Source organism: Musca autumnalis, unplaced genomic scaffold (genome assembly GCF_047663935.1).
Source record: "Musca autumnalis isolate F117 unplaced genomic scaffold, ASM4766393v1 scaffold_3, whole genome shotgun sequence".
In the NCBI taxonomy this organism is placed as follows: Eukaryota; Metazoa; Arthropoda; class Insecta; order Diptera; family Muscidae; genus Musca; species Musca autumnalis.
In genome coordinates, this window is record NW_027411866.1 from 230,162,020 (window position 1) to 230,178,594 (window position 16,575).

At 33.8% G+C, this 16,575-nt stretch overlaps 1 protein-coding gene across 3 annotated transcripts in view; it reads left to right on the plus strand.

Annotated features, from left to right (window-relative positions):
• Positions 1-16,575, plus strand: part of Sh (Potassium voltage-gated channel protein Shaker) — a 756,962-nt gene that overhangs the window by 723,739 nt on the left and 16,648 nt on the right. For all 3 annotated transcript variants that reach the window (XM_073977152.1, XM_073977151.1, XM_073977150.1), the window contains one exon: positions 4,594-4,723. In XM_073977152.1, coding sequence (XP_073833253.1) covers positions 4,594-4,723 — 130 coding nt within the window. The remainder of the gene's footprint in view (positions 1-4,593; positions 4,724-16,575) is intronic.

Consider the following 16,575-nt stretch of genomic DNA (forward strand, 5'->3'; position numbering starts at 1 on the left):
AGTAGCAATCGATTTGGTCTAAATTTTGGATCTCAAAGTATTTTGTCCAAACTGAGTTTATGTTCAAAAGTGGACCCTATTGGCATTTCAAGGTGGTGCTTATGCTTCCGGTACCTCCCCCACAAAAGTTGGTACACATTAAGTGGTCAACACTTTGGATCTCGAAATACTTTGCCCAAACTTAGTTTATGTTCCTAAGTGGACCTTATCGGTCCTCTGCTTGGGGTACCACCCACTCAAATGTTCATCATATTTTGTAAAGTGCTGTTAAGGGTCTGTTCGAGAATTCTTTGAAAATTTTTACCGAAGGTCCTCCTATTGTCACCTGTTTGCGGCGATAATATGTTTTTCGTGGGCAAGTCCATGTTCCCTGATATAATGGTCCAATAGTCTAAATTATATGGTGGCCAACTGAAATGACTGGTGGGCCCGATATCTATGGAGAAGATTGGCTCCCCAAATATGACCCACTTCCACTATGTGACTATGTCGGTCCATTCCTTTAGGTACCTCTACCGAGAAACTTTTGAGCTTAAATCTAAATCCATATTTTTGTCGGGAAGTTTATACGCCCAAAAGTCTAAAAACCTCCTAAATACAAACGTTTTTATACAATAGGGTTTATATACACTTTCATACGCGGAAAATGTGCCTCATCGAAATAATGGTTTTAGACCCCAAGTATGTTTGGACGAAATGTGTTTTAGACAATTTGGTGTTGATTTAGCAATGTCCGTCCGTCTGTCTGGCTGTAGCGCACGGATCAACCGATTCGGTCCAAAATTTGGCTTTCGTAATATTTTGTTTAAGTTGAAAGATGTGCTATATCAGTCCACTCCTTCCGGTACCTCCCCCCCCCCCCCAAAGTTCGAAAATGTTCGGAAAATTTGTGCGCACGATAACTCTTGGAGGAAGTGACTGATTTGATCCGACATCGTTAAATTTCTACCAGACTTAGATGAGGTTCCAATATGGACTCCTTCGGGTACCTCCCACACAAAAAAAAAGTTCAGATTACGACGTGCTCTCGAATCGCTTTGATTTTTGTTGCAACAACTTTTATTTACTGCCCCCCCATACGACGGTACAAATTTCATCAGGGGCAAGTCCATACTTCCTGGAAGCACCCACTGGGCCTCGTGTATGTCATGATAGACACGCAAACAATTATAGCATTAACGAAAAAAGTAGAAGGAAAAGAAACCGTTGTAAACAGGATCACTAATTCTACTTAGCTATATGGTCCAACAATATATGGAACCCTTTTTCCTAGGATGTGTTATTACCCAAAAGTCTAAAGCCATTTTATTTATTTTTATACCCTCCACCATAGTATGGAGGATATATTAAGTGTGTCATTCCGTTTGTAACACATCGAACTAATCATTTGCGACCCTCTAAAGTATATATATTCTTGATCAGGATACAATTCTAAGACGATCTAGCCATGTCCGTCTGTCCGTCCGTCCGTCTGTTGTAATCACTCTAGCGTCCGCAATAATTGAGATGGAGTGCTGAAATTTTGCACCCGAGTGTCTTTTTTCCATAGACAGGTCAAGTTCGAAGATGGGCTATATCGGTCCACTCCTTGGTATGGCCCCGTTATAACCGTACCTCCCGATTTTCGGTATTTTGAGCATTTTGGTTACAAATTTTAACCGAACTAGCTGTAATTTGACATTAGAGGTTCTCAGTGGACATGAAACATCTCCACGAATTATCGTCAACACAGGTCCATGTTTTGGTAAGCCCCCATATATCGGCACCTCCCGATTTTCGGTATTTTGAGAATTTTATCTACAATTTTTAACCGAAGTAGCTGTAATTTGCCATTTGAGCTTCTCAGTGGTCATTAAACATCTCCACCAAACATCGTCAACATAGGTCCATGTTTTGGTATAGCCCCCATATAACGGTACCTCCAGATTTTCGGTATTTTGAGAATTTTAGCTACAGTTTTTAGCCGAAATAGCTTTAATTTGACATTTGAAGTTCTCAGTGGTCATAAAACATCTCCAACGAAACATCGTCAACATAGGTCCATGTTTTGGTATATCCCCCCATATAACTGTACCTCCCGATTTTCGGGAATTTTCAGTGGTCACGAAATTTCTTCACTAAAATTCGTCAACATGGGTCCATTTTTGAGGGTCTACACTGTTTTGATGAAACTACACTCAATTTGACTCTTGAAGTTCCCTGCAGCTATAAAACCTTTCCGCCAAAAAATTTAAAGATAGGTTGACTCTTTGATATAGCCCCGTAGGTGGTACTTTTCACCTAGCTGAACACATTTGTTTAGATTAGATTAGATAACACTGTGCAACAAAATGGAAGTGAAAGTCTGGGGGCACGGAAAATTCCTCTTGGGGAAGAAAGGCCTTGGTGAGTATATTATGAACCCAGAAGGACAGATCCGCCGTGAGTCGAACTTCCGCGTTATGGCGTGATGAAATTTTTGTTAGAGACCCGGTGGGCCATCAGGAATTAGCGTTATATCTTTGTTCACTGTTGCTTAAGTGCTCTACAAAAACAACAAACAAAGGTATAATGCTAATTCATGATGGCTTACAGGGTCTCTTGCAAAAACTTCATCACGCCATAACGCGGAAGTTCGATTACGGCGCATCTGTCCTTCGGGTTTTTTAATATACACACACCAAGGGCTTTCATGTCCAAAAGGAATTATCTCTGCCCCAACATTTGTGTTCACAGTGTAATTTAAGCAATAGTGGGAGGCAGTAGGAGTCTATCCATTGTCGAAAAGTTGTTACACCTAAAATTGTGAAAGGACCCTCATTATTTCATTTTAATTAAGACTATTTTATGGTGGAGGGTATAAAATGTTTGTCCCGGCCGAACTTAACGACTTTTTACTTGTTTATGGGTCACTCCGCTTTTAGAAGATATTTACTCGGCCGAGATATTTTTATTTAATGTTAATTTGAGCCATACCTAGCATAATAGGTCGTATAAGCACATTATAAAACGCGTGAAGGAATGTTGTTGAAGCAAACATACCATTGTTGAAGCAAACATACTATTGTTGGAGCAACCATACAACTTAATATATATGGTTGCTGCAACAATACATATTTCCAATACACTATTTTGATATCAGGATATGTTTGCTTCAACAATATTGCTTCTTTGCATGTAATTGAAAGTTTACAGTTGAACAACACCACCTCCCTAAGTTACTTCAAAAATTCCACAATTATATTTATTGTTATCTTGAAAATATTCTTTAAAAATAGTATGTCGCTCAGTAATGGTCATATACATATGTTCCACAATGGTATTTTCCAAATTATTCAACGAAACTCTTGTTATAACCAATTCCAGTTGTTGAATCGCAAAAAAAGTAACCAAAGGAACCTTTATCATTAAGAGTCTCCTTAGCGTCCTTAAATCCTTAAATTATTTTTTAAATAGTAAAATTTAAAATGTCAAATATCGACCTGTGTTATAAATAAATAATTGTATAATTCCTTATAAATAAACTATTTTATTCTTTTACATTTTTATGTTGTGTTTAACTTAAAAACGATTGAAAATGTTGTCTATACTTTACATACATAATTGTCAATAAACAAAATAATAACATTAAATTGTTACTGTACAAAAGTCAATGTTGTCTGTACTCTTATCCGTCTACCTATCTACATACATATAACAGCTGTCTCTTCTTTATCTTTATTTCCTTCTTAGATGATTATTTTGTTCTTGTTATAATTTCCAATATTTTCTGTTATCTGAGTTTCTTTGAATTGCAATTTGGCATGTTCTGTTTTAAGTTCAAAATTAAGTTTATTTTTTTTTTTTTTATATATGATTTAATTTTTATCATTTTTATTTTTGTAGAAGAAAAGCATAGAAAATTTTAAAACAAAAACAAAAGAAACTGCCGCTCTAAATATCACCATATTTCGTGGTAAATCTTGCCATTGAAGACAGAATTGAAAAAACAAATGTTACTATTTTCTTTCTATATTCCTGGTTCTCTACTGTCTGTCATTTTTTGCATACCAACAATGCCTTAGAAATGAAAGAATACAACACAGCCTATTAAAAATGAACAACAACAACAAAACGAACAAGCCGTTTTAGAATAAGACACCAAAACGCCTAGATTAGAAACCGAAAACATTTCTGCTTGGGAAATTTTAAACAAAAATTAGGTTTTTTCTTTTCATTAACAACAAAATAAAACATAATATATTTATTAAATCTTTTTTAATATTTTAGGTAATTTAACAAAAAAAAAAATCAAAAATAAAATACACTAATTTATTACCAAAAACCAAACTGCAAAAAAAAAAAATAATACACATCATTTCCACTAACACAACAAATCAATAACAAAAGAAAACATTATAAAAAATTGTAAAACCTTTGGCCTTTTTGGAAAAAACCCCCTAAACCTTAACCAAATCCTGTTTCCTTTCAAAGCAACACCCCTCCCAAACCATAACATTTTCTTTAATTAATACAAATAATATTAACAAAAAGCAAACAAAACTAATAAAAAACCTCTTAAAACCCAAAACGCTATTTTTTAAACTACAACAAAAACAATTTGAAATTTTCTAGGCGTTGTACTCTTCTCATCGGCGGTTTATTTTGCGGAAGCTGGAAGCGAAAATTCCTTCTTCAAGTCCATACCCGATGCATTTTGGTGGGCTGTTGTCACCATGACAACCGTTGGATATGGTGACATGACGTATGCAAAAACTTTAATTCTTTAATTTCTGTTCTACCTTTCTACTTATTTTTCGTTTCTTTTTTTATTATTAAAACTTAACTCTGTCTATTTTCTTTTTGGTTTTTCAAATAACAAAAGAAAAACTTAGATTAACAAATTGTCTTAATTTTTGTTAATTAATTTGTTCGTGTCTTTGTTTTTTTTTTTTTAATTGAGTGTTTGTTTTAGCAAAAAACCCTTAGATTTTTTATTTTGTTAATATTTTTTCTTAGTTACTTTTTATATTATTTTTTGTTTTGTTTGTTTCCTTCTATGTTCAACACCTTTTTATATAATATTTTGTGATATATACAAATTATGTGTTTTGTCTTTTAAAAAAACAAAAAAAATCATTATATATTTTCCATATAATTTGCACATGTTCAAAATCAAAATCTATTTTCAAAACAAACCCTACCCCACCCCCTTGAAAACTGATTTGCCCAACAAATCAAGCGACATTTTCTGTTCATCTCATCATTCAGCATCTCATCATTGAAATTTCAAAAATTCAAATCATTTTTCCAAATAGTCACAGAGCTCCAAAATAGTTCAAACAATTGTACATAAAATTCCAACTATTTGCGTTCTCTAAACTCGGCACCGCCCAAGCAAATAAAGGCCCCTACAGGCCTTTGCAATTTCTTTGAAAACAATTGCACATTTTTTTAAATATTTTTTTGACAAGCATAATTTATTTTTTTCCATCGTTTTTTTTTTTACTTTTTTGCCAAAAAATTAATTTATTTTTATGTCTTTAAATTTTATTCTATTCTTTTATCCATTTCTTACTTTTTTCTCTTTGCTTTTCTTTCTCATGCATTCTATAAATTTTCACTCTAAGCTTGTTGCATGTTTTATTGCATTCGTCTACAATTTTCTTCATCAACTTTATTCAATTGGCTTTGTTTCCAATATCCAAAACAACAACTTTTGCTTCCTCTCAGCATTTTTATAAATATTAAAAAATTTATTTTTATTTCCTATTTTTTTTTTGTTGTCCCTACTTTGCATGTCCTTTCAATTTCTCTTTGGCTTATACAAGCTTCCAGATATGTAAATCTTAACAATAACAATGATGAAAAAAATCAACACTACAAATATAACTAACTCTACTAATTGGTTTTTATCATTCGATCATGTCATGTATCACCATCACAGCCACCACCATACCAACCACCATTATTGTCATCGTCATTTTCTTGCATTTTCCACAACAAACATCAGCAAACAATCACCAATAAACGCCAGCCAGCAATCTTATTTTGTTATTCACTTCCTTACAAAATCTATTAAAGTCCATCTTTAATTTCGATGTATCTCTTTAGGGTTTCTCACAAAAGAATTTTATAATTCAGGTTGAATATTGTAATTTTAAAGGAAGAGAGAGAGAGAGAGAAAAGTAATTAGCGTTATTTGTTCCAATAGCTTGACAAGAGTGTTAATCGGAAACGAAGTGTAATGTCCTGAAATACAATTTTTTTTTATTTTTAAAAGTTATAACTCCAAGAATATATTCCAAGCTCTTATATTACTCCAACAAAGCTTTGGCGCAATTGAAATGTATTAACTGTAAGATTTTAAGCATCAAAAAATCCAGATGGGGCATAAAATTTATATATGAAAAAGTCGAAACCAGTCTGTACAGTTTTGTAAACTATTTGTAAAGAGAAAATAATTTTAAAGTCGAGTCACTCTTTCCTCGGCAGAAATGGTCAATGCAAAGGCATATCATATATAATAAATGTCAAACTTAATTAAAGCCATATCGATTCATGGTCGATTCTTTGAAAAAAGTTCCCGCACAGAAAGCGATTGAAACAACATCTGTAGGCATTACCAATACTTCTTCAAGGTTAAATCATATCAACAAATAATGTTATTAGCAACCCTGAAGTTCATTACAATGTATACTTGGTTATGTTATACAATGACAGAACGATTTATTCCGAACTAGGAATAGACTACTAAACGTAACAATATCATACTTTACTTGTCCAATTTTGGATACCATGTTGTGAGATACAAGTCGAATTTAAGAAGATTCAAAGGCGAATTCAGGCCGTAGTCTTCATTTGCTGTCAAAATTTTTTGCGCGAAAGGTAGAAGGAGACGTTAAAATATTCTTCGCGAATCTTAAATAAAGATGTTGTACACAGATATTCTTTATTGAAGCGAAATATTTTTTATTTATTTTTGATTAAAAATACGTTTTGACAGCAAATGAAGACATCAGTTGATATTATTGTATCACCTTCTTTCTGTGAAATATTATCTTCAACTTGATCTTTCCATCGGAGTGTAGGCATTCTCTTGGGATGTGTACCGTCATATGGTTGTTGTTTCATGAGAGTTGTCTTTGTTTCTAAAATGCTTATTTTGGACTAATCAAAGTAGTATCTGTCTACTGGACGTCTTACGTGTTGATACCATAAACTTGATCTTATCGCTCTTTAATGCCCGAAATACTTCTTCAGACTCTTTTGAAATTTTTTCCAAAGGTGGGTGCTGCGACTCTCTTTGATCGACCTGTTATGTCAATGTCAACTACTTAACATTATTTCTCTATTGTATAACCAGCTATTTTTATTATTTTTGTATATAACTGGTGATCCAAGCAAAGACATTTTTTCAATAGCCTTTTTGACAGATTTGAGTCGTGTCATGCCGTCATAATTTTTTCTGCTTTGCTTGGCAATTCGTCATTAAAAGGCCTGAACAGCGGTTACAAATCTTCCAACTTTATAAAGAAAATTCACGTTAGCAAAGAGCAACAGATTCAAGAGCTGTCACTTCATTCAGAAAAACAACGCACTGTGGTCGAACTTGTATGGGAAGAGCGACCAAAAAAACTTCCTGTGCAGATATCAATACGAAAATTTCAGTAAAGATAGGTTTAGCAACACAAATAAAAAATCAAAAAAAAATCAACATAGGTCCAACATTAGGTATAGCCCCCATAGAACGGTACCCCCTGATTTCTGGCATTTTGGGGGTCTTGACCACATCTTTCAAAATTTAGCCAACTCACTAGTGTTAGAAAACCTTCTTGCAAAAAAAATTGAATTCGTTCCACGTTTTGGTAGGCTCCCCATATAATGGTGCCGCCCAATTTTCGGAATTTTGAAAGTTTTATATAAATTATTATTAATTCGTAATACCCGAAATGCCACTTAATCTTTCCTGGAGGCAGACTAACTCCAGAAAATTGTCGATTCATGTAGGTACACCCTTTGATGTTGTCCCCATAAATCGGTACCGCCCAATATTCGGTATTTTTAAGGTTTTAGCCGTAATAATCAATCCAAATCGCTGAATTTTCGACATTTTACATTGAGGACCACATTTTGACGTATCTTTCATATAACTGAGCCGCAGTTATATGAGATGTGTCACCTGCACATTTAGAAAAATTACAAAAACACCCTGAAAAGTATCCTTAGTATTTTGGGAACAAGCTCCAAAGATGCGGAAAGATACATCTGATATTTTGAAAACAGAATCTTTAGACTGCTACTGCTCTTTAAAAAAATTGTTAGGGGGATAGAGGGGAACATAACTAAAAACTTTACATGAAATTTAATTGTTCTGAAGAAATTGCTTTACAAAAGTTCTTCAGTCAACACACGTATTCAATAATGAATCCAAAAAATTAACAAACACAAAACTGCATAAAAATTAAGTTAATACATTGTTTTTCAATATTCGAATTATGTTTGGTCAATATAGACTTCATTAAGTTTGATATTAATATTTTACTTTCGCCTAATTTTCTCTTTTTTGATGATATTCTCAAAGAGTACAGCAAGAAATAATCCATAACAAATTTATTTTAGAGAATTTAGAATTTTATTTTTTCACATGACCTCGAGCCAAACAAAACTAAAAAGAAGATAGTAAAAGTCCAAAGGTCAACAATAATTATTACAATAATTTTAGAGAAATTTAACTTGTTAGGAGTAGATATGAACACATTTGGTACCAAAAATAGGACTTTCATTTTTTAATGTTGACCAATGGCAGCATTCACTGTGCAACGGTTTAGTGTGATTTGTGGGCCAATGGAAAAATCGGTTTATATTTCATCAAAAATAATCCCGGTGGAAAACTGACCGTCAATGGCGACCGTTATCGTGCCATGATAACCGACTATTTGATGCCAGAAATTGAAGCTAGTGATCTCGGCGACAAAGTTGGGAACCACGAAATGGATCGCCCTTTACATTTCCATCTCGTATAACCTTTTGCAGCGAGATGTAGACTAGATTACACGATATACAGTCAACTTTTGAGACTTCGTTTGGTATTAAAAAGCTCGGAGAGATTCTTTTCTACTTTAACTTATGATTTTGTTTTAGTTAATGTTATCTCGCGGTTGCCACCGTGGTGCAATGGTATTTACACCCGCCTTGCACACTGAAAGTCATGAGTTTGATTCCTCTGCCAGACAACATACAATTTTCAGCGGTGGCAAAATACCCCTCAGTAATATTGTCGACATTTCCTGAATATTTTGGCCATGTAAAACTTCTCTAGAAGTTGTGTATTAAGACACGCCGTTTGGACTCGGCGATAAAAAGTACGTCCCATATCATTGATCTAATATGAATCGGTGTGCACTCATTGATATGAGAGAAGTCTCCCTTGTTCCGTCGGCCAGGTTTGTGAACAATTATAATGTTATCCCGCATAATCGTATCAGTTTTGCAGGAATCGTCAACAATTGTCTTCACAGATCTTCTCTAGGATTTGGCGAAGAGTGAAGATTTTATCTATAGTGGATTTGTTCTATGCAGCATTGCTATGACCTGATTGTTAGCCGCTTACACAATACGTTCGACCTCACAGTATATGTGATGAATAGAATACTTATTTCTCTATAAGATTTTTCTTTCCTGTGTACGGGTCATAGCTGACTAAGGTTTCAATCGTTATGTCTGCGTTCCTCCAGCAACATTCGCCAATCAACTTATGTATACTTTTCATCAGGATATCGCCACCGATTTTAAATAATTAAGCTAGAAGTCCTTATTGTACTTCTTTTGATTTATTTTTGATATGACCTCACTTTGACTATGTGATGAATGTATACCACCGTCGTTCGCGATTGGTTTTAGGGTTTGATGACATAAGCTTAAAAATACTTGTATGTTTTTTTCAGGTCCTCAATACACTATCTGTAACAGTTACCCGATTCCCCTCGTCATCTTTGCAGGAGAGTGCCCTTGCATCATAACCTTCAGTTTGGTGTTTAACACTAGGACTTGATTTTGGATCCTGTTCTCGCACTATAATTTCTTTTCGGTATTTTCTTTTATAAAATACATTTCCCGTTTTTTTTTTCTTTTTTCTCTAAAAATACACTGGTAGTCTTCTTCGGATATTTTTCTTGTCGCTTCGTGTAGCACTGTACGCCACGTTTCTCTCTTCAGTAACCTTATGCTACATCTGATTGTACCATGGAATTTAGGTGATGGTTTTTGGTTCCCAAGCCTGGATTTTGCAGCTTCCATAATATCGACACAAAAAGTGCCGTATTCCAGTCTGTGGGTGTGCCTACAGTTTGTGTCGAAATCCAGCTACGCCCCGTGCACTTTTGCTGCGACAACTAAATGGTTGGAATCGATGCTGGCTCCTCAAATTAACCGGACATCTTACACACTGGAAAAGTGTATTCTATCTATCACAACATGATCCATTTAATATCTGGGCTTTCAATCTCATCGGTTATTTCAATCTTCTTGACCATATTTAATTGGTCTTAATACGATTACTTCCTTATTCAGGTTTCGTCGCGACATAAACTTTCAGAACGTCAATTCACGTGCCATCTCTTTTTCGTCCTACTTCATATTCTACGAGTATGTCCAAGGTCGAAAATGTACTGAAAAAGATACGTTCTTAATTAATTTCCCGTTAGAGACGAGCTTACTGACCACGATGCTCTTTGAAAAAGGAAAACTCATAACTTTCAAAAGCTACGACGCTAAGCGTTTGTCACGAAAGCCATACAAAGATTTGAACAAAAAATTCAATTTTGTAAAAAAAACAAATTGCATTTGAAAGAGGAAAAAAGATATATGATAGCGAAGCCGCCCCACAATCGATGTGTCTGAGGAGCCTTCCTAAACCAAAGGCGAAACATGTCATGTCACACAGTGGTGGTTGTGTGGGTTCGTATCGTCGGCTTTCCTTTTTCAAAAAGCATCTTGGTCAGTAAGCTCATCTCTAACGAGAAATTAATTAAAAATTAATAAAAAATAATCTTCGCCTAATAGGCAAAATATTCAAAGAAAAAAAGATATGTTCTATTTTTAAAGCTTGTTATACCCTCAGCATTTATGCTAACGAGGGTATATACACTTTCATACGGAAATAATATTTTAGATCCCAAGTATATTTGGACGAAATCCGTTTCAGACAATTTTGGAGTTGATTTAGTCATGTCCGTCTGGCTGGTTGGAGCGCACGATAACTCCTGAACGGATCAACCGTTTTGGCCCAAAACTTGACTTTCGTAATATTTTATCCAAACTTAGTTAAAGTTCCACAAAAGTTCGGAAATTTTGTGTGCACGATAACTCTTGAAGGGAGTAACCGATTTTGTCCATACTTTGTACATCGTGAAATTTTTACCAGACTTCGAAGAGGTTCCAATATGGAGTTAATCGATACAATCCTTCGTGTACCTCCCACACAAAATTTCAGAAAAGTTCAATTTAGGACGAGCTCACGAATCGCTTTGATCTTTGTTGTGACAACTTGTATTCACCGCCGCCCATACGACGATAAAATATTTATCAGGGGCAAGTCCACACTTCTTGAGAAAATAACCAGAAAAGTGCAAAAAAACCCTATCCTCGAACGGATCTGCCAATTTGGTCAAAAATTTCGCCTTCGTAATATTTTGTCCAAACTTGGTTTATGTTCGATGATAAGCCGTATCCGTCCACTCCTTCAGATACCTCCCCCACGAAAGTTCAACAATGTTCGGAAAATTGTGGACACGATAACTCTTGAAGGGAGTGACCGATTTGGTCCATACCTTACACATCCTAATATATCTACCACATGTATATCAGGTTTGAATATGGACTATATTTGTCCACTCCTTCGGGTACCTTTCACACAAAATTTCGCATAAGTTCGCTTTAAGAGCTACTCTCGAATCATTTAATAATTTGGTCTTCATCATATTTTGTCCAAGCTAGTGGGCGCGATAACTATGGGAAAGATATGACTCCCAAAATAAGACGCAAACTTCTGATTTGTAGCGGTCCCCACTACAGACTGCGCCAAGCTTACGAACAATAGGGGATATTTATACGTTTATGTACATCTACGACTTTTCTTATTTTTGCTACATTGTTTCCAACGGTGTGCATTGAACTCACAACTCTAGGACTTGTTGTCGTACACACACCCACCGTTGCCATGTAAAATACATATATATTAAATAACAATATTAACAACTTTCCCTTTTATAGTCTGACACACATATGTTTACTTACTACTTTGTAAAGGCCAATCCATTACTTTTCAGCACACTGGTTTACTAGTTTACATTGTTTTGAAATGACCCAGCAAAATTCGAAGGAAGTTGTTCCATGCGATGACGTGATTTCATGGCATCTTTTACATTGGTGAAGTCGTGAAAGATCCGATCTTTTCATCAGCATTTGAACCCATGCAAAGGAAGTCGTGAAAGATCCGATCTTTTTATCAGCATTTGAACCCATTCCATTGATCCAAAAGAGATAAATTTTGTGTTTTTATTTATACACATTTTTCTAAATATATAAGATTAATTATTTACAATAGGCTTGATGTTGTCGGAGACTCGAAGTCACAACCAACGTTGTTAAAACTCTCGTCGTAATGAAAATGTCATTTCAAAGGGTTGGTGAAAATGACATGCCAAATCATTGGTGGAAATGACATGTCAAAGCATTGGTGAAGCGTTGGTCAAAATGACGTGCTTTGGATCCAAATATGAATAGCATCTTTTGGGGTCCACGCTCATATAAAAATCATCGATGAAGATGCTAAAAAGATGACATGCTAGATCACTTCCACCCATGATTGAATGGCATCTTTGGCATCGAACATTTTCCTTGGAAGTTGTTGGGTCAAATTTTTGTTGGGTCATCTTCCTGTAAGTAATAGTTTTTTCTTCTTCAAAGCTGAGCGCTTATGGTTAACTACGTAAAAAATGTATCTATGTGAAGAATTTTTGTAGGAATGATTTCTTTTGCGAGGTGTTTAATTTCTAGAGTTCAGTGGTTGACTTAAATCAATGGCATTACACTTTGTTTCCAATTAGATTATATGTATAGGTTAATTTTTATATTGGTTAAAGGAAAGTGAATTGTTTAGGTATTTTTTCTGCACTTGCTGATATTCTCCGCCCCCTAAAGGCTTTCATTGCTTAAAACATACATATTTATATAATCCAGAAATAAATAAATAATCCAAATGATCGGCATTATTATAATGGTATATTTATAATGCTTCTTATCAACAAAAATCTGCCAACCGTATATATCAACGGAATTGATGATATTTTGCTTCTTATGATAATATATTTTTTAAATAATATTTATTCAATTTATTTGCATCAACTTTACTTTATATATATTTCAAATGAACAAGTGTTCTATTTTTTAATTGGCAGTATAACAACATTATGTCGCTTTCGGTATTGAACCGAAAAATCTACACAATATAAGGAATGAAGATTGAAGTTTTTCCTTTTAGACTTCCAGAAAGCAAGTACTACCAGCATATAAAGTAAAAACGAAGACAAACTGGGAAGATATTTGAACAAAAAGTGGCAAATATTTCCTGGCATAAAATTTAAATTTCAATGGCAAAAAAGAGAGACAAAATGCCAAACAAAGAAGTTTAATTAAATATTAATAAAATTCATATAACATCGTGAAAAAATGCATGCGAACGATTAAAAAGAGGAAGTGTTACGATTTTCTGAAGTCATATTAATTACTTCAACTGGATAACAACATGATGTCCTGGCCCTTTTTCAAGTGATTAAACTTAACTCCACAATTCAAGACTTAAAAATATTTCTTACATATTTTTTGATAATTTAAAATTAGTTAGTAAATAAAATTATAACAAACGCCCTTTTTCGCCAGCCTTTTCGGTGGTGCATTAAGTTACCTTTTTCAAACAGTTAAGTCCACATAGTCCACAACTTTGTAATTTAATACAAAAAACATTGCACTTCTTTTCCGCATAGCCCGCATTTAACACTGTTATTTGTCGCTCGATGTATCGCTAGAAATTTCTTACAAGCATCTTCAGGTGGACCAATGCCATAAAGAGCTTAAATCTACATCATTACCATTTTCATATGTACGAAATATACCAAATTTTTTTTCTGCCAAAATATATATTTTTTTGATTTTGATGTTTCCCGGAGCCAAACCCATTACGGGAAAGTTTGGATAATGGATGCTGAAAATTCTAGCTACGATACAATAAGACAATAACAAAATGCTTGCGGTACCGGGGAATTCGATTGCAGTCTTCGGCAATGTTACAATGTGGGATATGATTGTAGGGATTTATAGGATATTTTGTTGAGAAAAAATTCCCCCTTTCAAAAAAAAAATCCATAACATATCTGATAATTTTCATTTGATAGGAACAATGATATTAAAAAAGTTATTTTGTCATTTTGTCTGCAGTATTTAAATACTCTACAATTCAGGAATATTCAAAAATAAATGTATTTAACTATATTTGGGATGGAAGACCTCAAAAACATCCACTCCCACTTTGAACAGGTTCAAGGAAGATATTGCTTAAATATTCAATATTAATAAATATTAATATTTAATATTTTTAACTTAAAAAGTTTCACAAATATAGATTTTTTTGTTTTTAAGACCCTGTGGAATTATATATATATCTTCAAAAGATTTTTCTGAAGAGAAAATAACACTTCACAGAAGAACAATAATTAATACATATTTTTTTACCCAGCAAAAACTTGGTAAGTACCTACCAATTCAATACAAGACAATATAAAAGTTAATTGCCTTATAACGATATGCATTTTTATAAAAGTTTTTTTATTATTATTAAAATAAATATAAAAACATATATTTTCAATACAATGAGCTTTAACAAAGCTTTCAATTAGTTTTCATATATAAATATATACGATTCCGTTCAATTCGCTTCTGTTACACACTTTATACGATTTTTGCTTAGATAAAGAAATTGAGCTTTCATGTTTTTTAAATAATAACATATATAACATTTTTTTTACAAAATAATATTGACAATAATAATCTACACTATCAACTATTAAAAACGCGTATATAAAATAAAAAAAATATTTTTTCGAGGTAAGTAAATATTTGAATAAAATAAAAATTAAAATTATATTAACCTTTTGTTCTAATGAAAGTTTTTGCTGGGTTACTGATTATTGAATAGAATTTAAAAATAGCATAGGTAGGTTTAATGTTAATTTTCCCCATATGAAATACAATCTCCATTGAGCAAAGAAATCAGTTATACAGTCCATCAGGCCCATCCATACACATTGTGGGCGCTGTTACATAAAACTTTTACTATTATTTTTTTTTCAATTTTTGTTAATGAATTCAAAGCTTTATTTTTGAAAACTCGTAAAAAATAATAATGTATTATTCCATTATTACGATCCAATAAAATCTTTATAAATTTCAGGAATTTTTCTCTTTTATGGCAAATGATAATGCAATGAATTTTTTCAAGTTAACAATTTGGCCCTACTTTAGTGCTGTATGCGTAAGACCAGCTATTAGTTACCTTTAAAACTTTGTTGTTCAAATATGCAAAACTAATGCCATATTTTCCTTTTGGGGACTTCATCATTAACAAGCTCAGCAAATATGTCAGCAACTGTCAGGCTATGAAAGTCTTTTTCCAGAAAAAAAGGTTTTTATCGTTTACTCCTCTTGCGAAGGAATCTAGACTGGGGCGGCATATCAAATGCCAGCCATTCGACGCACGGTGGACAAAATACCGATCTAGCGCGTCAAAAGTCAAAAAATGGACTTGAAAGAAACTGCAAAACATTAATACAGTATTAAAGTAGACGGTTGACTATACTTAACCGCATATGTAATAATTCTAATTAATCCGTCGGAACTCAATAACGGTACATTTAAAATAGATGTATTTTAGAATGGTTACGATGGAGGGTATAATTAAATTTGTCATTCCGTTTGCTACACATCGAAATATTCATCGGAGACCCTGTAAAGTATATATATTCTTGATTAGGGTAAAATTCTAAGTCGATATAACTATGTCTGTCTGTCCGTCTGTTGAAATCAAGATAAAGCTCGTAATTTTTAAGATAGAGGTTTGTAATTTGGTATAGAAGTTTCTATTACTTCTAGGATGTTTGGTATTGTAAAAGGGCTATATCGGTCCACGTTTTGATATAGCCCCCATAGAACGGTACCACCCGATTTTCGGTATTTTGAAGGTTTTAGCCTCATTATCATACCGAAATGGCCGAAATTTGGTCTTAGTCTTCGTTGGGGGTACAAAACTTTCTCCCAGAAATTTGTCGGTATATAGCCCCCATAGAACGGTACCTCTAGATTTTCGGTATTTTGAGGGTTGTGACGGCAATATCTTCTATGGGGTTAACAAATATTCCAGAAGAAAATTATCAGTATAGGTCCGGGGGTTCCTATATCTCCAAAAGAAGCGCACCTCTTGATTTTCGATATTTTGTAGGTTTTACCGAAATATCGGAAAATTGGTAATTAGTCTTCTTTGATTCTAAAAACTTTCCGCCAGAA